Source organism: Oncorhynchus kisutch, unplaced genomic scaffold (assembly GCF_002021735.2).
Source record: "Oncorhynchus kisutch isolate 150728-3 unplaced genomic scaffold, Okis_V2 Okis01b-Okis20b_hom, whole genome shotgun sequence".
Classification (NCBI taxonomy): Eukaryota; Metazoa; Chordata; class Actinopteri; order Salmoniformes; family Salmonidae; genus Oncorhynchus; species Oncorhynchus kisutch.
In genome coordinates, this window is record NW_022261978.1 from 596,784 (window position 1) to 623,815 (window position 27,032).

General features: G+C 48.7%; 2 protein-coding genes across 3 annotated transcripts in view; one reads left to right on the forward strand and one right to left on the reverse strand.

The window, feature by feature from the left end:
* Positions 1–27,032, reverse strand: part of LOC109884204 (parvalbumin alpha) — a 58,189-nt gene that overhangs the window by 12,761 nt on the left and 18,396 nt on the right. Inside the window, exon 1 of one of the 2 annotated variants that reach the window (XM_031811630.1) lies at positions 4,224–4,339. The exons of the other annotated variant lie outside the window; for it this stretch is intronic. The gene's annotated coding sequence lies outside the window, so the exon portion shown is untranslated. Of the gene's footprint in view, positions 1–4,223; positions 4,340–27,032 lie in introns of those variants that run through there. 2 annotated transcript variants of the gene reach the window in all.
* The window catches only part of ncf4 (neutrophil cytosolic factor 4), a 39,798-nt gene continuing 30,730 nt past the window's right edge, over positions 17,965–27,032 (forward strand). The window contains exons 1-4 of the mRNA XM_031811629.1: positions 17,965–18,789; positions 19,513–19,597; positions 20,110–20,269; positions 26,294–26,364. Coding sequence (XP_031667489.1) covers positions 18,755–18,789; positions 19,513–19,597; positions 20,110–20,269; positions 26,294–26,364 — 351 coding nt within the window. The 5' untranslated portion in view covers positions 17,965–18,754. The remainder of the gene's footprint in view (positions 18,790–19,512; positions 19,598–20,109; positions 20,270–26,293; positions 26,365–27,032) is intronic.

Genomic DNA, 27,032 nt, shown 5'->3' on the forward strand with positions numbered 1-27,032 from the left:
TATGGGGTTACCAGTGGCATCTACATATGTTTCAAAGCTACCTAACCCTTCTAGCAGTATGGGGTTACCAGTGGCATCTACATATGTTTCAAAGCTACCTAACCCTTCTAGCAGTATGGGGTTACCAGTGGCATCTACATATGTTTCAAAGCTACCTAACCCTTCTAGAATCTTTAACAGTTCCACTTCATCACAGGTAAAACAACTTCTCCAGTTGTCTTTGACATCTACTTACATTCGGTATATGATTGACAGCGACCCGAACCCTTCTGGCACGTACACAGGGGGTCGAAGGTTAGTGTAGCCCACTCGAGGTAAAACAACGTGACGATTAGTCTTGACAATGTGAGCCTTCCACTGCAGGGTACTATGTCACGTCAAGTGGTGTACAACTCTACGACATAGAACTGTATTTATGCCTCTGTAAGTCATTGAGAACACATTAGCTTTTACAATAACGACCTGACCAAGAAGGAGCAATATAACTAACTACAACAAATTAGTTAGCTAAAGTGACATATACCGTTAACTACAATGGTCAAATGTCTTATTTTTTAACATTATTTTAACAGGACCATGGCCCAATCCCAAATCCATCCCTAAACCCTATTTCCAGCATTTGTGGAGATCTGAGAGGATTCGATTGGTATAAGCAATATGGTAATAGCTTCATCTTGCCCTATGATAGGCTAGGTTGAAGTGTCACCATATTGCTTATACCAATCAAATCCTCTCCACAAGCTGATGAAGGGCTGAGAGATGGATTTGGGATTGGGCCTGTGTTGTGTGGGTTGTCTTTAGGGGACACCCAGATGTCCTCTCTCTCTATCAGATGGTGCAAAGCCTCTTTTTAATGGGATGTTTATCCCAATAGTAGCTATTTATCACTGTGTTGGGTGACGGGCGTTGAAATGAGGAGGTGCTGCTATAGTCCTAAATTTGACTGGCTTCAGGCTTGTGTCATACAACGGTCAAATAGAGTATGATGTATGTGACTATGATGTATGTGAGTATGATGTATGTGACTATGATGTATGTGACTATGATGCACGTGACTATGATGTATGTGACTATGATACACGTGACTATGATGCACGTGACTGATGTATGTGTCTATGATGTATGTGTCTATGATGTACGTGTCTATGATGTATGTGAGTATGATGTATGTGACTATGATGTATGTGACTATGATGTATGTGAGTATGATGTATGTGAGTATGATGTATGTGAGTATGATGTATTGCACTGGGTAATATTTCAACCTTGACATCGTATAACAGTTGTATAAGTCATGGAGTCGTACATGTCTTGGTTTAAAGTATATAAGCAGACGCACACACACACACACACACACACACACACTGTAAGGGATTTCTTCCGAAGAGGAGAGGTGAAAAGGATCGGAGGACCAATATGCGGCGTGGTAAGTGTCCATGGTTCTTTTAATAAGAAATAGTACACATGAACAACTGAATACAAAAACAATAAACGTGGAATGAACGAAACCCAAAACAGTACCGTGTGGTGAAAAACACGGAAACAATCACCCACAAAACCCAACACCAAACAGGCTACCTAAATATGGTTCCCAATCAGACAATGACTAACACCTGCCTCTGATTGAGAACCATATCAGGCCAAACACAGAAACAGACAAACTAGACACACAACATAGAATGCCCACTCAGATCACACCCTGACCAAACAAAACATAGGAACATACAAAGCAAACTATGGTCAGGGTGTGACAGTACCCCCCCCAAAGGTGCGGACTCCGGCCACAAAACCTGAACCTATTGGGGAGGGTCTGGGTGGGCATCTGTCTGCGGTGGTGGCTCTGGTGCTGGACGTGGCCCCCACTTCACCATAGTCTTAGTCCGCTTCCGTGGCCTCCTAACCACGGCGACCCTTCTAAATGACCCCACTGGACTGAGGGGCAGCTTGGGACAGAGGGGCAGCTCGGGACAGAGGGGCAGCTCCGTACTGGCTGACGACTCTGGCAGATCCTGGCTGACTGGCTGCTCTGGCAGCTCCTGGCTGAATGGCGGTTCTGGCAGAACCTGGCTGACTGGCTGCTCTGGCAGATCCTGGCTGAATGGCGGTTCTGGCAGATCCTGGCTGACTGGCGGCACTGGCTGCTTCATGTAGACTGGCGGCACTGGCTGCTCCATGCAGACTGGCGGCTCTGGCTGCTCCATGCAGACTGGCGGCTCTGGCTGCTCCAAGCAGACTGGCGGCTCTGGCTGCTCCAAGCAGACTGGCGGCTCTGGCTGCTCCAAGCAGACTGGCGGCTCTGGCTGCTCCAAGCAGACTGGCGGCTCTGGCTGCTCCAAGCAGACTGCCGGCTCTGGCTGCTCCATGCAGACTGGCGGCTCTGGCAGCTCCTTGCAGACTGGTAGCTCTGGCAGCTCCTTGCAGACTGGCAGCTCTGGCAGCGCTGGACAGGCGGGAGACTCCGGCAGCGCTGAACGGGTGGGAGAGGAGGAAGGCTCTGGCAGTGCTGGACAGGCGAAGCGCACTGTAGGCCTGGTGCGTGGTGCTGGCACTGGTGGTACTGGGCCGAGGACACGCACAGGAGGCCTGGTGCGGGGAGCTGCCACCGGAGGGCTGGTGCGTGGAGGTGGTACTGGATAGACCGGACCGTGCAGGCGCACTGGAGCTCTTGAGCACCGAGCCTGCCCAACCTTACCCGGTTGAATGCTCCCGGTCACCCTGCCAGTGCGGCGAGGTGGAATAGCCCGCACTGGGCTATGCAGGCGAACCGGGGACACCGTGCGCAAGGCTGGTGCCATGTTAGCCGGCCCAAGGAGACGCACTGGAGACCAGATGCGTAGAGCCGGCTTCATGGCACTTGGCTCGATGCCCACTCTAGCCCGGCCGATACGCGGAGCTGGTATGTACCGCACCGGGCTATGCACCCACACTGGGGACACCGTGCGCTCCAAAGCATAACACGGTGCCTGCCCGGTCTCTCTAGCCCCCCGGTAAGCACAGGAAGTTGGCGCAGGTCTCCTACCTGGCTTCGCCATACTCCCTGTGTGCCTCCCCCCAAGACATTTTTGGGGCTGAATCTCGGGCTTCCGTCCGCGTCGCCGTGCTCGTCTCTCCAACTCCATTCTCCTATAACCTTCTTCGCACTGCTCCAGCGAATCCCAGGCGGGCTCCGGCACTCTCCCTGGGTCGACCGCCCACCTGTCTATTTCCTCCCAAGTAGTATAGTCCATACTTCACTGCTCCTGCTGCTGCTGCCTGTCACCACGCCGCTTGGTCCTTGGTTGGTGGGTGATTCGGTAAGGGTTTTCCTCCTCTCCTTCCGAAGAGGAGAGGTGAAAAGGATCGGAGGACCAATATGCGGCGTGGTAAGTGTCCATGGTTCTTTTAATAAGAAATAGTACACATGAACAACTGAATACAAAAACAATAAACGTGGAATGAACGAAACCCAAAACAGTACCGTGTGGTGAAAAACACGGAAACAATCACCCACAAAACCCAACACCACACAGGCTACCTAAATATGGTTCCCAATCAGAGACAATGACTAACACCTGCCTCTGATTGAGAACCATATCAGGCCAAACACAGAAACAGACAAACTAGACACACAACATAGAATGCCCACTCAGATCACACCCTGACCAAACAAAACATAGAAACATACAAAGCAAACTATTGTCAGGGTGTGACACACACACACACACACGTGTCTTGGTCTACAGTCGCACACGCAGTCATATTAGAGTGGACAGGAGACTGACATCTCCAAGCAGACCATAGAATACTAGAACCATTGTTTCAGGAATATTCTAAGAATTACAAATATACCTGAGGATTCCGTCTGGGTCAGAACTGGGACTTAGAATAGCTGCAGGTTTTAAAATGGAATTCTACCAACATCCAGCCATTCAAGAACACAGAGTCACTACCCAGAATTGTCTATACATGCTGTTTGAATTCACAGCATACTACATATCAACCTGTCCAACACTTCTGAAAACAACAATCCTTTTCTAACACAAGATGACCAAAAACAAACCAACGTAAAGTGAATAAAGAACATTATTTTTCTGCGAGTTTGAACATCTGGCATTAACTGCAGACCCCAATCAGACAGTATTTGCTTGCAATAATTAATAAGAATTAGTAATAATTATGCATCCAGTCTCGTGAACCAATGACAACCAATCCCACAACCCAGACCTTTCAATGATCAACCTTACCTGGCTAGTGAGGGACTAGACACTGGAAAGAGACAGAGATGGGGAGAGTGAGGGAGAGAGTGAGGGAGAAGTGAAGGAGAGAAAGAGACAGGGGCAGGAGTTGAGATAGGGTAAGAGAGGGGGGTGTCCACTATCAGTCTTATATATCACACACACACACACACACACACATATGAAGGCACACACACACACACACACACACACACACACACACACACACACACACACACACACACACACACACACACACACACACACACACACACACACACACATACATGCATGCATGCATGCATACATACATACATACATACATACATACATACATACATACATGCATGCATGCATGCATGCATACATACATACATACATACATACATGCATGCATACATACATACATACATACATACATACATACATACATACATACATACATACATACATACATACATACATACATACATACATACATACATACATACATACATACATACATACATACATACATACATACATAGCATTTATTTTGGGAGAATATGGGAGAGGGACAGTGGGGTTCAAGACATGACGTACTAACAGTGCCCTAGGGTCAGATCACTTTCTCAACATTACTAACCAATCAACCACTAGTATTAATAAAACAGTTCTTTGCTGTCCTCACTATCTACCTCACTATCTACCTCTCTCCCTCACTATCTACCTCTCTACCTTTCTACCTCACTATCTACCTCTCTCCCTCACTATCTACCTCTCTACCTTTCTACCTCACTATCTACCTCTCTACCTCACTATCTACCTCCACCTCTCTCCCTCTCTATCTACCTCTTCCTCACTATCTACCTTTCTACCTCACTATCTACCTCTCTCCCTCTCTATCTACCTCTCTACCTCACTATCTACCTCTCTACCTCTCTCCCTCCCTCACTCTACCTCTACCTCTCTCCCTCACTATCTACCTCTCCCTCTCTCCCTCACTATCTACCTCTCTACCTCTCTCCCTCACTATCTACCTCTCTCCCTCACTATCTACCTCACTCCCTCACTATCTACCTCTCTACCTCAATATCTACCTCTCTATCTACCTCTCTCCCTCACTATCTACCTCTCTACCTCTCTCCCTCACTATCTACCTCTCTACCTCTCTCCCTCACTCTCTACCTCTCTCCCTCACTCTCTACCTCTCTACCTCACTATCTACCTCACTATCTACCTCTCTCCCTCATTATCTACCTCTCTACCTCAGTATGTACCTCTCTACCTCTCTCCCTCACTATCTACCTCTCTCCCTTTCTACCTCTCTATCTACCTCTTCCTCACTATCTACCTTTCTACCTCACTATCTACCTCTCTCCCTCACTATCTACCTCTCTACCTCACCATCTACCTCTCTACCTCTCTCCCTCCCTCCCTCTACCTCTACCTCACTCCTTCACTATCTACCTCTACCTCTCTCCCTCACTATCTACCTCTCTACCTCTCTCCCTCACTATCTACCTATCTCACTCACTATCTACCTCTCTACCTCAATATCTACCTCTCTACCTCTCTCCCTCACCATCTACCTCTCAACCTCTCTCCCCCACCATCTACCTCTCAACCTCTCTCCCTCACTCTACCTCTACCTCTCTCCCTCACCATCTACCTCTCAACCTCTCTCCCTCACCATCTACCTCTCAACCTCTCTCCCTCACTCTACCTCTACCTCTCTCCCTCACCATCTACCTCTCTACCTCTCTCCCTCACCATCTACCTCTCAACCTCTCTCCCTCACCATCTACCTCTCAACCTCTCTCCCCCCACTCTACATCTACCTCTCTCCCTCACCATCTACCTCTCTACCTCTCTCCCTCACCATCTACCTCTCAACCTCTCTCCCTCACTCTACCTCTACCTCTCTCCCTCACCATCTACCTCTCTACCTCTCTCCCTCACCATCTACCTCTCAACCTCTCTCCCTCACCATCTACCTCTCAACCTCTCTCCCTCACTCTACCTCTACCTCTCTACCTCTCTCCCTCACCATCTACCTCTCAACCTCTCTCCCTCACTCTACCTCTACCTCTCTCCCTCACCATCTACCTCTCAACCTCTCTCCCTCACCATCTACCTCTCAACCTCTCTCCCTCACCATCTACCTCTCAACCTCTCTCCCTCACTCTACCTCTACCTCTCTCCCTCACCATCTATCTCTCTACCTCTCTCCCTCACCATCTACCTCTCAACCTCTCTCCCTCACTCTACTCTAATCAAAGAAAATACAGCTGACCTTGGTAGCCTGTTTCTACAGTCTGCTTGGTTGCCTGTTTCTACAGTCTGCTTCTTAGGTTGTTTCTACAGTCTGCTTGGTAGCCTGTTTCTGCAGTCTGCTTGGTAGCCTGTTTCTGCAGTCTGCTTCTTAGGTTGTTTCTACAGTCTGCTTGGTAGCCTGTTTCTGCAGTCTGCTTGGTAGCCTGTTTCTACAGTCTGCTTGTTAGCCTGTTTCTGCAGTCTGCTTGGTAGCCTGTTTCTGCAGTCTGCCTGGTAGCCTGTTTCTACAGTCTGCTTCTTAGGTTGTTTCTACAGTCTGCTTGGTAGCCTGTTTCTGCAGTCTGCTTGGTAGCCTGTTTCTACAGTCTGCTTGGTAGCCTGTTTCTGCAGTCTGCTTGGTAGCCTGTTTCTGCAGTCTGCTTGGTAGCCTGTTTCTGCAGTCTGCTTGGTAGCCTGTTTCTGCAGTCTGCTTGGTAGCCTGTTTCTGCAGTCTGCTTGGTAGCCTGTTTCTGCAGTCTGCTTGGTAGCCTGTTTCTGCAGTCTGCTTGGTAGCCTGTTTCTGCAGTCTGCTTGGTAACCTGTTTCTGCAATCTTCTTGGTAACCTGTTTCTGCAGTCTGCTTGGTAGCCTGTTTCTGCAGTCTGCTTGGTAGCCTGTTTCTGCAATCTGCTTGGTAGCCTGTTTCTACAGTTTGCTTCTTAGGCTATTTCTGCAGTCTGCTTGATAACCTGTTTCTGCAGTCTGCTTGGTAGCCTGTTTCTGCTGTCTGCTTGGTAGCCTGTTTCTACAGTCTGCTTGGTAGCCTGTTTCTGCTGTCTGCTTGGTTGCCTGTTTCTGCAGTCTGCTTGGTAGCCTGCTTCTGCAATCTTCTTGGTAGCCTGTTTCTGCAATCTTCTTGGTAGCCTGTTTCTGCAGTCTGATTGGTAGCCTGTTTCTGCAATCTTCTTGGTAGCCTGTTTCTGCAATCTTCTTGGTAGCCTGTTTCTGCAGTCTGCTTGGTAGCCTGTTTCTGCAGTCTGCTTGGTAGCCTGTTTCTGCAGTCTGCTTGGTAACCTGTTTCTGCAATCTTCTTGGTAACCAGTTTCTGCAATCTTCTTGGTAGCCTGTTTCTGCAATCTTCTTGGTAGCCTGTTTCTGCAATCTTCTTGGTAGCCTGTTTCTTCAATCTTCTTTGGTAGCCTGTTTCTGCAGTCTGCTTGGTAGCCTGTTTCTGCAATCTTCTTGGTAGCCTGTTTCTGCAGTCTGCTTGGTAACCTGTTTCTGCAATCTTCTTGGTAACCAGTTTCTGCAATCTTCTTGGTAGCCTGTTTCTGCAATCTTCTTGGTAGCCTGTTTCTGCCATCTTCTTGGTAGCCTGTTTCTGCAATCTTCTTGGTAGCCTGTTTCTTCAATCTTCTTTGGTAGCCTGTTTCTGCAGTCTGCTTGGTAGCCTGTTTCTGCAGTCTGCTTGGTAACCTGTTTCTGCAGTCTGCTTGGTAACCTGTTTCTGCAGTCTGCTTGGTAGCCTGTTTCTGCAGTCTGCTTGGTAACCTGTTTCTGCAATCTTCTTTGGTAGCCTGTTTCTGCAGTCTGCTTGGTAGCCTGTTTCTGCAATCTTCTTGGTAGCCTGTTTCTGCAGTCTGCTTGGTAACCTGTTTCTACACCCTCTCTGCCTAGCTGGAAGGAACTGATATAAAATGTATATAAATGGTTTATTTACATAATATATACACTACCGTTCAAAAGTTTGGGGTCATTTAGACATGTCCTTGTTTTTTTTCATCTCCCTCTCTACCTCTCTCCTTTATCTCCCCCTTCATCTCCCTCTGTCAATCTGTATCTCTCTCTACCTCTCTCCTTTATCTCCCCCTTCATCTCCCTCTGTCAATCTGTATCTCTCTCTACCTCTCTCCTTCATCTCCCCCTGTCAATCTGTATCTCTCTCCTTCATCTCCCTTCATCTCCCCCTGTCAATCTGTATCTCTCTCCTTCATCTCCCTTCATCTCCCCCTGTCAATCTGTATCTCTCTCTACCTCTCTCCTTTATCTCCCCCTTCATCTCCCTCTGTCAATCTGTATCTCTCTCTACTTCTCTCCTTCATCTCCCCCTGTCAATCTGTATCTCTCTCTACCTCTCTCCTTCATCTCCCCCTGTCAATCTGTATCTCTCTCTACCTCTCTCCTTCATCTCCCTTCATCTCCCTCTGTCAATCTGTATCTCTCTCTACCTCTCTCCTTTATATCTCCCTTCATCTCCCTTTGTCAATCTGTATCTCTCTCTACCTCTCTCCCTTCATCTCCCTCTGTCAATCTGTATCTCTCTCCCCATCTCCCTCTGTCAATCTGTATCTCTCTCTACCTCTCTCCCTTCATCTCCCTCTGTCAATCTGTATCTCTCTCTACCTCTCTCCTTTATCTCTCCCTTCATCTCCCTCTGTCAATCTGTATCTCTCTCTACCTCTCTCCCTTCATCTCCCTCTGTCAATCTGTATCTCTCTCCCCATATCCCTCTATGAATCTGTATCTCTCTATCCTTTATCTCTCCCTCAATCTCTTTAAAAGGCTCCCCCTCTCTCTCACTTCCCCTCATCCCTTGCTTCGTCCTTCTCATCTTCCTCAGACTATATTTATCAGTCTTTCTTGCCAGCTGCTGGCAACCAAGGCCAGCAGAGCTAGATCCATCTCTCTGTGGCTGCTCACTGTCAAAGGTGTGTGTGTGTGTGTGTGTGTGTAATATCCCAGACATACTCCCTATGACACAAAGAGGGAGTCAAAATCCTGGGCCACAGCTGTCTGTCTGTCTCTCTCCCCACCTCTCTCCCTCTCCATATTGGTTGACCCCCCCTCTTCCTCCTGTTCTGTTCTCTCTGTTTCCCTCCCTCCCTGTCTCCCCCATTTCTTCTCTCTGTTTCCCTCCCTCCCTGTCTCCCCCATTCCTTCTCTCTGTTCATCATGATGTTTCCCCATCTATTGCATTACCCTGCATCAGCACTTTCCTTAAGTATGGACATGCTACAGAGAGGGGGAAATGGAGAGAGAGAGGGAGACAGACAGGGGGAAATGGAGAGAGAGAGAGAGGGAGGCAGAGAGGGGGAAATGGAGAGAGAGAGGGAGGCAGAGAGGGAGGCAGAGAGGGGGAAATGGATAGAGAGAGGGAGGCAGAGAGGGAGGGAGAGAGGGAGGGAGAAAGGGAGGCAGAGAGGGAGGGAGAGGGGGAAATGGAGAGAGAGAGGGAGGCAGAGAGGGGGAAATTTAGGGAGGCAGAGAGGGAGGCAGAGAGGGAGGGAGAGAGGGAGGCAGAGAGGGGGAAATGGAGAGAGAGAGGGAGGCAGAGAGGGGGAAATAGAGGGAGGCAGAGAGGGAGGCAGAGAGGGAGGGAGAGAGGGAGGCAGAGAGGGGGAAATGGAGAGAGAGAGAGGGAGGCAGGGGGGGATGCAGAGAGGGAGGCAGAGAGGGAGGCAGAGAGGCAGGCAGAGAGGGAGGCAGAGAGGCAGGCAGAGAGGCAGGCAGAGAGGGAGGCAGAGAGGGGGAAATAGAGATGGAAGCAGTAATGTAAGTCTGTCTGTGTTAAATAAGGAGATGACGGACCAACGGAAGGATAGAGGGTTAATCAAGGGCAAGGCAGAGACAGAAAGACAGAGGAAAAGACTCAACTCATTCTAGAGAGAGAGAGAAGTGAAAGCAGCTCAGTTTTAAATGGTCCAAGTGCTTTTCAGCAGCAGGTGGAGCGTTACACCCCATGACAGGTGCGATATGGGTTACAACTCAGTGTGTATATTGTGAGCGTGTCTGAGGCACTGTGGTTTCATGTCTTAGTGGACATGTCTGGATTACATTACCAAGCCAAAGCAAATAACATGCCACACACAGGGAACACTCGACCGACACGCATGGCCCTCGATGTTGAAACTCCGTTACCTTGGTAACATGGAGACCTCCAGAGGGGAAGAAGAAAGGAGAGAGAGAGAGATCTTGAAGTACAGTATGAGATGGATGTAGCCTACATGGACTGACTGACACACACACACACACACTGGCTTTTCTGGTGTTGCATACTATGTTTAGTATGGGCCCTAAAATCCATACTTCATCATCACATAACACCATCTACAAAGGACTTAGAAAAAGTCTAGTTAGAACTGTACACTCTTAGAGAAAAAGGGTTCCAAGAGAGTTCTTTGGCAGCACCTATAGGATAGGTGCAGCACCTTTTGGTTCCAAAAAGGGTTATCCTTTCCACAAAGAGTTCTACATGGAACCCAAAAGAGTTCTACCTGGAACCAAAATGGTTCTACCTGGAACCAAAACGGGTTGATTAATAGGGTTCTCCTATGGGGACAGGCGAAGAACCCTTTTAGGTTCTACATAGCACCTTTATTTCTAAGAGTGTTCCATTTAAAGCATGCTGGGACATAATCTATCTTCACCTCATAGGTTTTACATTATAACATGTTCTTCTGTAGTAGAATATACACTGCTCCAAAAAATAAAGGGAACACTAAAATAACACATCCTAGATCTGAATGAATGAAATATTCTTATTAAATACTTTTGTCTTTACATAGTTAAATGTGCTGACAACAAAATCACACAAGAATTATCATTGGAAAACAAATTTATCAACCCATGGGGGCCTGGATTTGGAGTCACACTAAAAATTTAAGTGGAAAACCACACTACAGGCTGAACCAACTTTGATGTAATGTCCTTAAAACAAGTCAAAATGAGGCTCAGTAGTGTGTGTGGCCTCCACGTGCCTGTATGACCTCCCTACAACGCCTGGGCATGCTCCTGATGAGGTGGCGGATGGTCTCCTGAGGGATCTCCTCCCAGACCTGGACTAAAGCATCCGCCAACTCCTGGACAGTCTGTGGTGCAACGTGGCGTTGATGGATGGAGCGAGACATGATGTCCCAGATGTGCTCAATTGGATTCAGGTCTGGGGAACGGGCAGCCACATGAGGTCTAGCATTGTCTTGCATTAGGAGGAACCCAGGGCCAACCACACCAGCATAAGGTCTTACAAGGGGTCTGAGGATCTCATCTCGGTACCTAATGGCAGTCAGGCTACCTCTGGTGAACACATGGAGGGCTGTGCGGCCCCCCAAAGAAATGCCACCCCACACCATGACTGACCCACCGCCAAACCGGTCATGCTGGAGGATGTTGCAGGCAGCAGAATGTTCTCCACTGCGTCTCCAGACTGTCACTTCTGTCACATGTGCTCAGTGTGAATCTGCTTTCATCTGTGAAGCGCACAGGGCGCCAGTGGCGAATTTGCCAATCTTGGTGTTCTCTGGCAAATGCGAAATGTCCTGCACGGTGTTGGGCTGTAAGCACAACCCCCACCTGTGGACATCGGGCCCTCATACCACCCTCATGGAGCCTGTTTCTGACCGTTTGAGCAGACACATGCACATTTGTGGCCTGCTGGAGGTCATTTTGCAGGGCTCAGGCAGTGTTCCTCCTGCTCCTCCTTGCACAAAGGCGGAGGTAGCGGTCCTGCTGCTGGGTTGTTGGCCTCCTACGGCCTCCTCCACGTCTCCTGATGTACTGGCCTGTCTCCTGGTAGCGCCTCCATGCTCTGGACACTACGCTAACAGACACAGCAAACCTTCTTGCCACAGCTCGCATTGATGTGCCATCCTGGATGAGCTGCACTACCTGAGCCACTTGTGTGGGTTGTAGACTCCGTCTCATGCTACCGACTAGAGTGAAAGCACCGCCAGCATTCAAAAGTGACCAAAACATCAGCCAGGAAGCATAGGAACTGAGAAGTGGTCTGTGGTCACCACCTGCAGAACCACTACTTTATTGGGGGTGTCTTGCTAATTTCCTATAATTTCCACCTGTTTTCTATTCCATTTGCACAACAGCATGTGAAATTTATTGTCAATCAGTGTTGCTTCCTAAGTGGACAGTTTGATTTCACAGAAGTGTGATTGACTTGGAGTTACATTGTGTTGTTTAAGTGTTCCCTTTATTTTTTTGAGTCGTGTATTTAGGGATGATTCCATGGGGCCTCCCTTCTCTCCTTCTCTGGGTGTGAAGTAATAGTGAATCCCGGCAAAATGTTCTCACTTCTCTGAATTTTTGTTGGTTTACTATTCTAGTGAGGACTTCTGGTACTAAAAAATATAGTAAAATGTGTACATGCACATGCACACGTACACGCACGCACACACACACACGCACCAACTGATGTGACCTTGGTGTTAAAAACACACTTGGATGTCTGAAGCTTGGAACAGCCAAGTTATGGGTCTAGTGTGTGTGTCTATTATGGGCTTCACCACTTGTGTCCAAATACATATCTACATTTCATCACTGGAGATTTGACACACACACACACACACACACACACACACACACACACACACACACACACACACACACACACACACACACACACACACACACACACACACACACACACGGTGTCAAAGTGTCCGTGTTGTTGGCCACACAGTATGAGAATAGAGAGGGAATCGATATGTCCTCTGTCATCTCTTTACATGCCCAGATATTGGCAAGGATATATGCATGTACGCACACACACACACACACACACACACATGCACAAGCATACACACACTGAGTGTACAAAACATTAAGGACACCTTCCTAATATTGAAGCGTTCCACAGGGATGCTGGTCCATGTTGACTCCAATGCTTCCCACAGTTGTGTCAAGTTGGCTGGATGTCCTTTTGGTGGTGGACCATTCATGATACACACGGGAAACTGTTGAGCGTGAAAAATCCAGCAGCGTTGCAGTTCTTGACACAAACCAGGGCACCTGGCACCTACTACCATACCCTGTTCAAAGGCACTTCAATATTTGGTCTTGCCCATAATCACTCTGAATGGCACACATACACAACCCATGTCTCAATTGACTCAAATTGGCTTAAAAAAGATTATTTAACATGTCTCTTCTCCTTCATCTACACTGATTGAAGTGGATTTAACAAGTGACAGGGATCCTAACTTTCCCCTGGTGTCCTTAATGTTTTGTACATTCAGTGTACACTGCTGACTGTTCCCTCTACAAGATGCCTGAATAGCTGATGTAGATATGCAGTTAGGAGATGGACATACGGACTATGTACGTTGGTAAAGTGACTTTTTCTCTCTCTCTCCCCCCTCTCTCTTTCTCCCCATCTCTCTTCCTCCCTCCTCTCTCTCTCTCCCCCTCTCTCTTTCTCCCCATCTCTCTTCCTCCCTCGTCTCTCTCTCTCCCCCCTCTCTCTTTCTCCCCATCTCTCTTCCTCCCTCCTCTTTCTCCCCCCCTCTCTTTTCCCCCTCTCTCTCCCCCCTCTCTCTTTCTCCCCATCTCTCTTCCTCCCTCCTCTCTCTTTCCCCTCCTCTCTCTTTCTCCTCCCATCTTTCTTCCCCCTCTCTCCCCCCTCTCCTTCTTCCCCCTCTCTCTTTCTTCCCATCTCTCTTCCTCCCTCCTCTCTATTTCTCCCCCCTCTCTCTTCCCCCCTCTCTTTCTCCCTCCTCTCTCTTTCTCCCCATCTCTCTTTCTCCCCCCTCTCTCTTTCTCCCCATCTCTCTTTCTCCCCCCTCTCTCTTTTCTCCCCCTCTCTTTCTTCCCTATCTCTCTCCCCTCTCTTTCCCCCCTCTCTCTTTCTCCCCCTCTCTCTTCCCCCCTCTCTCTTTCTCCCCTTCTCTTCCCTCTCTTCCCCCTCTCTTTCTCCCTCCTCTCTCTTTCTCCCCATCGTCTCTTTCTCCCCATCTCTCTTTCTCCCCCCTCTCTCTTTCTCCCCCTCTCTTTCTTCCCTATCTCTCTCCCCCTCTCTTTCCCACCTCTCTCTTCCCCCTCCTCTCTTTCTCCCTCCTCTCTCTTTCCCCCCTTTCTTCCCCATCTCTCTCCCCCCTCTCTCTTTCTCCCCCCCTCTCTCTTTCTCCCCCCCTCTTTCTTCCCCCTCTCACTTCCTCCTTCCTCTCGCTTTCACCCCCCTTTTCTTCCCCCTCTTTCCCCCTCTCTTTCTCCCTCCTATCTTTCTCTCTCCCCCTCTCTTTCTTCCCCCTCTCTCTTCCTCCCTCCTCTCTCTGTCCCCCCTCTCACTTTCCCCCCTCTCTCTTTCTTCCCCCTCTCATCTTCCTCCCCTCCTCTTCCTCCTTTCCCCCTCTCCCTTTCCCCCCTCTCTCTTTCTTCCCCCTCTCTCTTTCTCCCTCCTCTCTCTTTCTCCCCCCTCTTTCTCCCCCTCTCTCTTCTTTCCCTCTTCTCTTCCCCCCTCTCTCTTTCTTCCCTCTCTCTTCCCCCCCTCTCTCTTTCTTCCCCCTCTCTCTTTCTCCCCCTCTCTCTCTCCCTCTCTCTTTCTTCCCCCTCTCTCTTCTCCCTCCTCTCTCTTTCTTCCCCCTCTCTCTCCCCTCTCTCTTTCTCCCTCCTCTCTCTTTCCCTCTCCCCTCTCTCTTTCTCCCTCCTCTCTCTTTCTCCCCCCTCTTTCTCCCCTCTCCTCTTTCTCCCCCCCCTCTCTTTCTTCCCTCTCTCCCCCCCTCGTCTTTCTTCCCCTCTCTCTTCTTCCCCCCTCTCTTTCTCCCCTCTCTCTTTCTTCCCCCTCTCTCTCCCCTCTCCTCTCTTTCTCCCTCCTCTCTCTTTCCCTCTTCCCTCTCTCTTTCTCCCTCCTCTCTCTCTCTCCCTCTCTCTTTCTTCCCCCTCTCTCTTCCCCCTCTCTTTCTCCCTCCTCTCTCTTCTTCCCCTCTCTCCCCCCTCTCTCTTTCTCCTCTCCCCTCTTCCTCTCCCCCTCTCTCTTTCTCCCCCCTCTCTCTCCCCCGCTCTCTCCCTCTCTCTTTCTCCCCCCTCTCTCACCCCCTCTCTTTCTTCCCCTCTCTTTTCTGTCCCCCCCTCTCTCTCTCCCCTCTCTTTCTTCCCCCTCTCTCTTTCTGTCCCCCTCTCTCTCCCCCTCTCTCTCCCCCTCTCTCTTTCTCCCCCCTCTCTCTCCCCTCTCTCTTTCTCCTCCTCTCTCTTTCCCTCTCCCCTCTCTCTTTCTCCCTCCCCCCCCTCTTTCTCCCCTCTCTCTTTCTCCCCCCCCTCTCTTTCTTCCCTCTCTCCCCCCCCCTCTCTTTCTTCCCCCTCTCTCTTTCTTCCCCCTCTCTCTTTCTCCCCCTCTCTCTCTTTCTTCCCCCTCTCTCTCCCCTCTCTCTTTCTCCCTCCTCTCTCTTTCCCTCTTCCCTCTCTCTTTCTCCCTCCTCTCTCTCTCTCCCTCTCTCTTTCTTCCCCCTCCTCTCTTCCCCCCTCTCTTTCTCCCTCCTCTCTCTTTCTTCCCCCTCTCTCCCCCCTCTCTCTTTCTCCCCCCTCTCTCTCCCCCTCTCTCTTTCTCCCCCCTCTCTCTCCCCCGCTCTCTCCCTCTCTCTTCTTCTCCCCCCTCTCTCTCCCCCTCTCTTTCTTCCCCCTCTCTTTTCTGTCCCCCCCTCTCTCTCCCCCTCTCTTTCTTCCCCTCTCTCTTTCTGTCCCCCTCTCTCTCCCCCTCCTCTTCTTCCCCCTCTCTCTTTCTCCCCCCTCTCTCTCCCCCTCTCTTTCTCCCCCCTCTCTCTCCCCTCTCTTTCTCCCCCTCTCTCCCCCTCTCTTTCTTCCCCCTCTCTCTTTCTCCCCCCTCTCTTTCTCCCCCCTCTCTCTCCCCCTCTCTTTCTTCCCCCTCTCTCTTTCTCCCCCCTCTCTTTCTGTCCCCCTCTCTTCCCCCCTCTCTTCCCCCTCTCTCTCCCCCCTCTCTCTCCCCCTCTCTTTCTTCCCCCCTCTCTTTCTCCCCCCTCTCTCTCCCCCTCTCTTTCTTCCCCCTCTCTCTTTCTGTCCCCCTCTCTCTCCCCCTCTCTTCCCTCTCTCTTTCTTCCCCCTCTCTTTCTCCCCCCTCTCTCTCCCCCTCTCTTTCTTCCCCTCTCTCTTTCTGTCCCCCCCTCTTTCCTCCCTCTCTTTTTCTCAAAGAAAGGGGAATATTATGGTTGCGTCCCACATTGCACCATATTCCCTATACTCCCTGTCCTGCTCTCCTCTACCCTGTACTGCTCTCTTCTACCCTGTACTGCTCTTCTCTACCCTGTACTGCTCTCTTCTACCCTGTACTGCTCTCTTCTACCCTGTACTGCTCTCCTCTACCCTGTACTGCTCTCTTCTACCCTGTACTGCTCTCCTCTACCCTGTACTGCTCTCTTCTACCCTGTAGTACTGCTCTCTTCTACCCTGTACTGCTCTCTTCTACCCTGTACTGCTCTCTTCTACCCTGTACTGCTCTCCTCTACCCTGTACTGCTCTCTGCTACCCTGTACTGCTCTCTTCTACCCTGTACTGCCCTCTTCTACCCTGTTACTGCTCTCTTCTACTCTGTACTGCTCTCTTCTACCCTGTACTGCTCTCTTCTACCCTGTACTGCTCTCTTCTACCCTGTACTGCTCTCTTCTACCCTGTACTGCTCTCTTCTACCCTGTACTGCTCTCTTCTACCCTGTACTGCTCTCTTCTACCCTGTACTGCTCTCTTCTCCCCTGTACTGCTCTCTTCTACCCGTACTGCTCTCTTCTACCCTGTACTGCTCTCTTCTCCCCTTTACTGCTCTCTCTACCCTGTACTGCTCTCTTCTCCCCTTACTGCTCTCCTCTACCCTCTTCTACCCTGTTACTGCTCTCTTCTACCCTGTACTGCTCTCTCTACCCTGTACTGCTCTCTTCTCCCCTTTACTGCTCTCTTCTACCCTCTTCTACCCCTGTACTGCTCTCTTCTACCCTGTACTGCTCTCCCTCTACCCCGTACTGCTCTCTTCTCCCCTTTACTGCTCTCTTCTACCCTGTACTGCTCTCTTCTACCCTGTACTGCTCTCTTCTACCCTCTTCTACCCTTTACTGCTCTCTTCTACCCTGTACTGCTCTCTTCTACCCTGTACTGCTCTCTTCTACCCTCTTCTACCCTTTACTGCTCTCTTCTACCTGTACTGCTCTCTTCTACCCTGTACTGCTCTCTTCTACCCTGTACTGCTCTCTTCTACCCTCTTCTACCCTTTACTGCTCTCCTCTACCTGTACTGTTCTCTTCTACCCTGTACTGCTGTCCTCTACCCTCTTATACCCTGTACTTCCCTCTTCTACCCTGTACTGCTCTCTTATACCCTGTACTGCTCTCCTCTACCCTCTTATACCCTGTACTGCTCTCTTCTACCCTGTACTGCTCTCTTCTACCCTGTACTGCTCTCTTCTACCCTGTACTGCTCTCCTCTACCCTCTTCTACCCTGTACTTCCCTCTTCTACCCTGTACTGCTCTCTTATACCCTGTACTGCTCTCTTCTACCCTGTACTGCTCTCTTATACCCTGTACTGCTCTCTTCTACCCTTTACTGCTCTCTTCTACCCTGTACTGCTCTCTTCTACCCTGTACTGCTCTCTTATACCCTGTACTGCTCTCTTCTACCCTGTACTGCTCTCTTCTACCCTGTACTGCTCTCTTCTACCCTGTACTGCTCTCTTCTACCCTCTTATACCCTGTACTTCCCTCTTCGCTGACATCTAGTGAAAAGGAATCGACTTTACACGTTGCAACTGGGCCAAAGGCCTCAGATTAGATGGTGCTGCGTAAAAATGATCTTCAACGGATCCCTTCCCTCCTCACCCTTCCCTTATTATGACGGCGGATTGAAGAACAGGTGCGAGGCCAAGCATTCTATCTGCAAAAAACAGAAGACATTTACAACATACATGGTCCATTTATCAATTAGTGGCTATTTTACTCTGCCAGTCACATGATTGTACAATGCCTGATGTTGCCAGTTGCACTGTATTTGACATACTTTTCAAGCTTGAACGAACCCACACAGTAGTCGAGAGAGCAATAGTGAGAGAGGGAGATATATATATATATATATATATATATATATATATATATATATATATATATATATATATATATATATATATATATATATATATATATATATATGTGCGCGTTTTAACCTATTTTAACCTAGCAAGTTTACATCTGCATTTTATTTGATTCTCTGTTAAGAGGCTCGAGAACAACAAGACAACTGTTTCCCTCCCCATCCACCTCAGCAAACTTCAGAAACGGGCGCTGCGTGTAGCCTAATCATTTTGGGGAACTTGATTTTGGCTTCCTGATTGCACACGTTCCGCTCTGTCGCCTGTTTGCGCCTTCTGATCGCGTTCGTTCCGCTCCATGAAACCACTGTGCGAGTCTGTAGCAGATTTTCAGTTCAGGTTTCTGTTCATCGAAGGAGGGTTGAAGTGAGAGGCGACTGTACTGTGTTCTGATAAATATATCCGAAAGTTTCATTCTTCAATCGGCCCGGTCTCCATCAACATGTCGTCGCTGCCCAAGCAACTACGAGACGAGAGGTGAGTTACGAGACCAGTGGTGACAGCGGTTGTTGAAGGCAGCATAGGACTGTTAGGAAATGTGAACTTCTGATTCCAGAACTGTTGTTAATGTGCGTTTATGTAACCCTTATTTTACCAGTTAAATCGACTGAGAAGTGAGAAGAGGAGGGGGGATGAATGAGCCAACTGGGAACAGGGGAAGATTAGGTGGCCATGATGTATGAGGGCCAGATTGGGCATTTAGCCAGTAACTAGGCAATGGAATAGTAACAGCGAAGACATGTCCCCTTTTCTCTGTGGTAGGAACCGATTATTCTATAGTGTATGCGGCGCGTTTCCAATCTTTCTAGAACAGTCATCTGTCACGATTGTGAATTTGAAACTAAACTAAATTCCATAATAGTCACCAGAGTGACTCGTTTTGCAACATTCACCCTACATAAATGCGTGTGTGTACGCAATGACGTGTGTTTCCTCGTACCACAGGTGCAGTGTGTGTGTGTGTGTGTGTGAGAGAGAGAGTTATCGGTGCCATGAAGCCCTGTACATCAGCCTGCGATTGGACTGCTCTAATCTGTCTGATATGTTGCTGATGTTCTATAACCCCCAGGGTTCTTTCCCAATCCATGGTTGTATATATTAGTGACGTCAGACAGCACGTCTTGAAGCTGAACGTCACCTAAGCATTTGTTTACTTCTTAGTTCACCTCACCTCCTCTCCTCTCCTCTCCTCTCGCTCAGTGATTTTGACCAGCTTCCACACGACATTCCCATCAGTGCCACCATCGCAGACATTGAGGAGAAAAAGGGCTTCATCGACTATTATGTAAGTGTGTCTCTGTATGCTGGTGAACACTGACCACACAACCCACCAGTTAGAATGGTGAGACGCTTTAAACGATAAGAATGGTGTGAAAAGCATCTCAAAAGCTCATGTAAGAATTCTCCCTCCCTCCCTCCCTCCCTCCCTCCCTCCCTCCCTCCCTCCCTCCCTCCCTCCCTCCCTCCCTCCCTCCCTCTCTCCTCCCTCCCTCCCTCCCTCCCTCCCTGCTCTCCTCCTCCTCCTCCCCTCCTCCTCCCCCTCCCTCTCTCCCTGCTCCCCTCCCCTCCTCCCCCCCCCTCTCTCCATGCTCTCCTCCCCTTCTCCTCCCCTCATCCTCCCCCTCCCTCTCTCCCTGCTCTCCTCCTCCTTCCCCTCCCTCTCTCCCTGCTCTCCTCGCCTCCTCCCTCTCTCCCTGCTCTCCTCCCCTCCTCCTCCCCCTCACTCTCTCCCTGCTCTCCTCCCCTCCTCCTCCCCCTCCCTCTCTCCCTGCCCCCCCCCCCCCTGTCTCCCGGCAGCGTTTTGTGATGGAGGTAAGGACCAGAGGTGGTAGTAAGTACCTGATCTACCGGAGGTACAGCCAGTTCTTCAACCTGCACAGTGACCTGGAGCTGAAGCATTCACCTGGAGACCAGGGCACATCTGGACCTAACACCTGCAGGCTGCCCACCCTGCCTGGTGAGAGGGGGGTGTAGGGGTGGGCTGCTCAGTGTGTGTGTGTGTGTGTGTGTGTGTACGTTTTATGCGCTTTTGCACATACACATATTATGTGTATGCTGTTGGGTGTGTCCTTGTACATGAATGTTGGGTATGTTGGGTATGTTGGGTATGAGTTATGTAAAAATATAATTCACCCTGTCATAGTTCACTTCTCTCCTGGGGGTAAGAATACCTGGCATTGTGTAAAACACACCATATCAGACAGACCAGGACTCCTATTCCCTCCCTGTGTTAACACCATATCAGATAGACCAGGACTCCTATTACCTCTCAGTGTTAACACCATATCAGATAGACCAGGACTCCTATTACCTCTCAGTGTTAACACCATATCAGATAGACCAGGACTCCTATTACCTCTCTGTGTTAACACCATATCAGATAGACCAGGACTCCTATTACCTCTCTGTGGTAACACCATATCAGATAGACCAGGACTCCTATTACCTCTGTGTTAACACCATATCAGATAGACCAGGACTCCTATTACCTCTCAGTGTTAACACCATATCAGATAGACCAGGACTCCTATTACCTCTGTGTTAACACCATATCAGATAGACCAGGACTCCTATTACCTCTCAGTGTTAACACCATATCAGATAGACCAGGACTCCTATTACCTCTCTGTGTTAACACCATATCAGATAGACCAGGACTCCTATTACCTCTCTGTGTTAACACCATATCAGACAGACCAGGACTCCTATTACCTCTCAGTGTTAACACCATATCAGATAGACCAGGACTCCTATTACCTCTCAGTGTTAACACCATATCAGATAGACCAGGACTCCTATTACCTCTCAGTGTTAACACCATATCAGATAGACCAGGACTCCTATTCCCTCTCAGTGTTAACACCATATCAGATAGACCAGGACTCCTATTCCCTCTCAGTGTTACTGGATATTATGAAGACGTCAGTCAGTCCAAACACTTCTACTTTATTCAGCATTTACACACACACACACACACACACACACACACACACACACACACACACACACACACACACACACACACACACACCAATTCAAAGACAGAAAGGGAGTGAGTGAGTGAGTGAGTGATCGAACCAGGGATTAGCCAATTGAAAGAGAGACTGAGAGAGAGAGAAAGACAGACTGAGAGAGAGAAAGACAGACAGACACAGAGAGCGAGAAAGACAGAGGGAGAGAGAGAGAGAGAGAGAAAGACAGAGGGAGAGAAAGAGAGAGAGAAAGAGACAGACAGAGAGAGAGAGAGAGAGAGAGAGTGAGAGAGAAAGACAGAGTGAGAGAGAAAGACAGAGAGTGAGAGAGAAAGACAGAGAGTGAGAGAGAAAGACAGAGAGTGAGACAGAGAGTGAGAGAGAAAGACAGACAGAGAGTGAGAGAGAAAGACAGACAGAGAGTGAGAGAGAAAGACAGTCAGAGAGGAAGACATACAGAGAGTGAGAGAGAAAGACAGACATACAGAGAGTGAGAGAGAAAGACAGTCAGAGAGTGAGAGAGAAAGACAGTCAGAGAGGAAGACATACAGAGAGTGAGAGAGAAAGACAGACAGACAGAGAGTGAGAGAGAAAGACAGTCAGAGAGGAAGACATACAGAGAGTGAGAGAGAAAGACAGACAGGGAGTGAGAGAGAAAGACAGACAGACAGAGAGTGAGAGAGAAAGACAGACAGACAGAGAGTGAGAGAGAAAGACAGACAGACAGAGAGTGAGAGAGAAAGACAGACAGACAGAGAGTGAGAGAGAAAGACAGACAGACAGAGAGTGAGAGAGAAAGACAGACAGACAGAGAGTGAGAGAGAAAGACAGACAGACAGAGAGTGAGAGAGAAAGACAGACAGACAGAGAGTGAGAGAGAAAGACAGACAGACAGAGAGTGAGAGAGAAAGACAGACAGACAGAGAGTGAGAGAGAAAGACAGACAGACAGAGAGTGAGAGAGAAAGACAGACAGACAGAGAGTGAGAGAGAAAGACAGACAGACAGAGAGTGAGAGAGAAAGACAGACAGACAGAGAGTGAGAGAGAAAGACAGACAGACAGAGAGTGAGAGAGAAAGACAGACAGACAGAGAGTGAGAGAGAAAGACAGACAGAGAGTGAGAGAGAAAGACTGTCTGTCTCTCCTTCTCTATATGTCTGTCTCTCATTCTCTATGTGTCTGTCTCTCTCCTCTATATGTCTGTCTCTCCGTCTCTATATGTCTGTCTCCCCTTCTCTATGTCTGTCTCTCCTTCTCTATATGTCTGTCTCTCCTTCTCTATATGTCTGTCTCTCCTTCTCTATATGTCTGTCTCCCCTTCTCTATATGTCTGTCTCCCCTTCTCTATATGTCTGTCTCTCCTTCTCTATATGTCTGTCTCTCCTTCTCTATCTGTCTGTCTCTCCTTCTCTATATGTCTGTCTCTCCTTCACTATATGTCTGTCTCTCCTTCTCTATATGTCTGTCTCCCCTTCTCTATATGTCTGTCTCTCCTTCACTATATGTCTGTCTCTCCTTCTCTCTATGTCTGTCTCTCCTTCTCTATATGTCTGTCTCTCCTTCTCTATCTGTCTGTCTCTCCTTCTCTATATGTCTGTCTCTCCTTCTCTATATGTCTGTCTCTCCTTCTCTGTATGTCTGTCTCTCCTTCTCTATATGTCTGTCTCTCCTTCTCTATATGTCTGTCTCTCCTTCTCCACATGTCTGTCTCTCCTTCTCTATATGTCTGTCTGTCCGTCTCTATATGTCTGTCTGTCCGTCTCTATATGTCTGTCTGTCCGTCTCTATATGTCTGTCTCTCCTTCTCTATATGTCTGTCTGTCTGTCTGTCTGTCTGTCTGTCTGTCTGTCTGTCTGTCTGTCTGTCTGTCTGTCTGTCTGTCTGTCTGTCTGTCTGTCTGTCTGTCTGTCTGTCTGTCTGTCTGTCTGTCTGTCTGTCTGTCTGTCTGTCTCTCCTTCCCTGTCTGTCTCATCTCTTTTCTCTCTATCTTTCTGTCTGTGTCCCAAACAGATGGATTTCTGCCAAGACTGAATACCTGTTTAACAGAATAATTAGTGTCTCTCTGCAGGTGTACACTAGAAAACAAGGATTTTATTGTGCTCTCTCTCTCCCTTCCCTCTTTCCTTCTCTCGATCTCTCTCCCATCCCTCCCATCCATCTATGTTTCCCTCCCTCCATCCATCACTAACTTTTCTCTCTCTCTCTCCGCTCCACCCTTCCCTCTTTCCTTCTCCCCCCCCCCTCTCCCAATGTTATGTCCTGTTCTGTACTCTCACAGTAACATCATGGAGATGAAGACTCTAAAATCCAGAGAGAGAGTTACAGTAGAGGACTGTCAGTGAACTCTCTCTCTCACTCACACACACACACACACACACTTGGGCACGTGCCGTTTAAGCTCCCGAATGGCCAGCTTTTAAATGTAGACATTGGCTTAATGATGATCATGGAACTAATCATCAGTTCTCTCTATTTCCATTCAAATAAAAAGAGAGATGGACCCAGATAATGAGAGATGGAGAGAGAGATGGAGAGAGATGGAGAGAGATGGAGGGAGATGGAGAGAGATGGAGGGAGATGGAGAGAGATGGAGAGAGATGGAGAGAGATGGAGGGAGATGGAGGGAGATGGAGGGAGATGGAGAGAGATGGACCCAGATAATGAGTGATGGAGAGAGATGGACCCAGATAATGAGTGATGGAGAGAGATGGACCCAGATAATGAGAGATGGAGAGAGAGATGGAGGGAGAGAGAGATAGAGAGAGTGATGGAGGGAGATGGATAGAGAGATGGAGAGAGAGAGTGATGGAGAGAGATGGAGGGAGATGGAGAGAGACAGAGGGAGATGGAGAGAGATGGAGGGAGATGGAGCCAGATAATGAGTGATGGAGAGAGATGGAGGGAGATGGGGAGAGAGATGGAGGGAGATGGAGAGAGATGGAGGGAGATGGAGAGAGATGGGGAGAGAGAGAGAGATGGAGAGAGAGAGAGAGATGGAGAGAGATGGAGCTAGATAATGAATGATGGAGAGAGAGAGAGATGGAGTCGGAGGAAGAGAGATGGAGTCGGAGGGAGAGAGATGGAGTCGGAGGGAGAGAGATGGAGAGAGAGAGATGGAGAGAGATGGAGCCAGATGGAGGGAGATGGAGAGAGAGATGGAGGGAGATGGAGAGAGAGAGATGGAGAGAGATGGGGAGAGAGAGAGAGATGGAGAGAGAGAGAGATAGATAATGAATGATGGAGAGAGATGGAGTCGGAGGGAGAGAGATGGAGTCGGAGGGAGAGAGATGGAGAGAGAGATGGAGAGAGATGGGGGGAGAGAGAGAGAGATGGAGAGAGATGGAGCCAGCTAATGAGTGATGGAGGGAGATGGAGAGAGATGGAGAGAGAGAGAGAGATGGATCCAGAGGGAGAGAGATGGATCCAGAGGGAGAGATGGTGGGAGATAGAGATGATCACAGGCATTAGATGGGGCTAAATTAGTTGTAGCTTTCCCCCCCTCCATCTCCCCCCACTCTCTCTGTCCTTCTCCCCTCTCTCCCTCCCTCCCTCCATCTCCCCCGACTCTCTCTCTGTCCTTCTCCCCTCTCTCTCCCTCCCTCCATCTCCCCCCACTCTCTCTCTCTCTCTGCCCTCTCCTCTCCTCTCTCTCTCTCTCTCTCTCTCTCTCTCTCTCCATCCTCTCCCCTCTCTCTCTCTCTCTGTCCTCCTCCCCCCTCTCTCTCTCTCTCCCTCCCCCCACCCCCCTCTCTCTCCCTCCCTCCATCTCCCCCCCACTCTCTCTCTCTGTCCTCCTCACCTCTCTCTCCTCTCCTCTCTCTCTCTGTCCTCCTCTCCCCTCTCTCTCTCTCTCTCTCTGTCCTCCTCTCCTCTCCTCTCTCTCTCTCTCTCTCTGTCCTCTCCTCTCTCTCTCTGTCCTCTCCTCTCTCTCTCTCTCTCTCTGTCCTCTCCTCTCTCTCTCTCTCTGTCCTCTCCTCTCTCTTTCAATTCAATTCAATTCAATTCAAGGGGCTTTATTGGCATGGGAAACATGTGTTAACATTGCCAAAGCAAGTGAGGTAGATATATATATCTCTCTCTCTCTCTCTCTCTCTCTCTCTCTCTCTGTCCTCTCCTCTCTCTCTCTCTAAATGAGTTTTATCAGCAGAGGGAAGTAGCTGAATCTAATGTAGAACGTTACAATTGGAGCACAGAGGAACTTCAGGGGGGGGTGTTCTAAATGTTAATAATTATATTCAGCTAGAAGTTCTAGGTGACATTCAGTTGGGCCTAGTTGTACTGTAGCTGTGTGTGTGTGTGTGTGTGTGTTCTGCGTATCTCAGATAGCTGTTGGTTGGACAGTCATTCAACTACAGTCTTTGTTTATTTGTATCGTACCGTCAGTCTGTGTCTCAAGGGCACCCTATTTAATGGCACCCTATTTCCCTATGTAGTGCACTTCTTTAGACCAGGACCCATAGTGGCTGTATGGGAAATAGGGTGTCATATGGAACACACACTACAGATGTGGACTCTTAATTTGAGCCAGTTTACTACAGCAGCAAAATAATCCTGCAGCAACGACAAATGTGAGTTATAATGTGGATTATGATTCATGGACATTTTTGTTTGATACATTTTTCATTTAGGGAAAATCAAGTGTGACATATTAAAGGAAAAGTTACAAACTTTAGAGGCCTTTTTAAACCTCGAATACACTACAAGGTTTCATTCCCTGCTGTGCATGAAAATTCGCAGTGACAAAAGAGTGATCAAATGAAGATCCTACATCTGTGGCCTGTGGGATGTTTCATTAACATATCATCAACTCTGATGAGAAATGCAATTAAAAATGTCATTATGTTGTTGATATTTATGCAACCACCCAAAGGCAATACTGTCAACCTTGAAATGAGTTATTTCGGATTGATCGATTTCCAGAAAGGAAGAGTTGTAGTTATTGGTTGGTCTTGTTGGAGGGGGAAAACGTTGGGAGACTTTCTATGCTGTGTGTCTTTGTGTCTCTAGGGAAAGTGTTCATTGGCAATAAGAAGGAGATTGCAGAGAATAGAATTCCAGAACTCAACACTTATATGAAGGTGAGCCATACGGAGAATATACGCCGAGTGGAAACTATGATCACTTATTGATGTCACTTGTTAAAACTACTTCAATCAGTGCAGATGAAGGGGAGGAGACAGGTTAAAGGTGAAGGGGAGGAGACTGGTTAAAGATGAAGGGGAGGAGACGGGTTAAAGATGAAGAGGAGGAGACGGGTTAAAGATGAAGGGGAGGAGACTGGTTAAAGAAGGATTTTTAAGCCTTGAGACAATTGAGACATGGATTGTGTATGTTTCTCATTCAGAGCAATTATGGGCAAGACAGAAGATTTAAGTGCCTTTGAACGGGGTACAGTATTATGAGCCAGGCACACTGGTTTGTGTCAAGAACTGCAACGCTGCTGGGTTTTTCACGCTCAACAGTGTCCTGTGTGTATCAAGAATGGTCCACCACCAAAAGGACATCCAGTCAACTTGACACGTGTGGGAAGCATTGGAGTCAACATGGGCCAGCATCCCTGTGGAACGCTTTCAACACCTTGTAGAGTCCATGCCCTGATGAACTGAGGCTGTTCTGAGGGCAAAAGAGGGTGCAACTCAATATTAGGAAGGTGTTCTTAATGTTTTGTCCACTCAGTGTTTATCTGCAGATTGAAAGGGCAGTGAGTGATCTCCTAATTTAGCCAGGGCTTTTTCTCATGTCACAA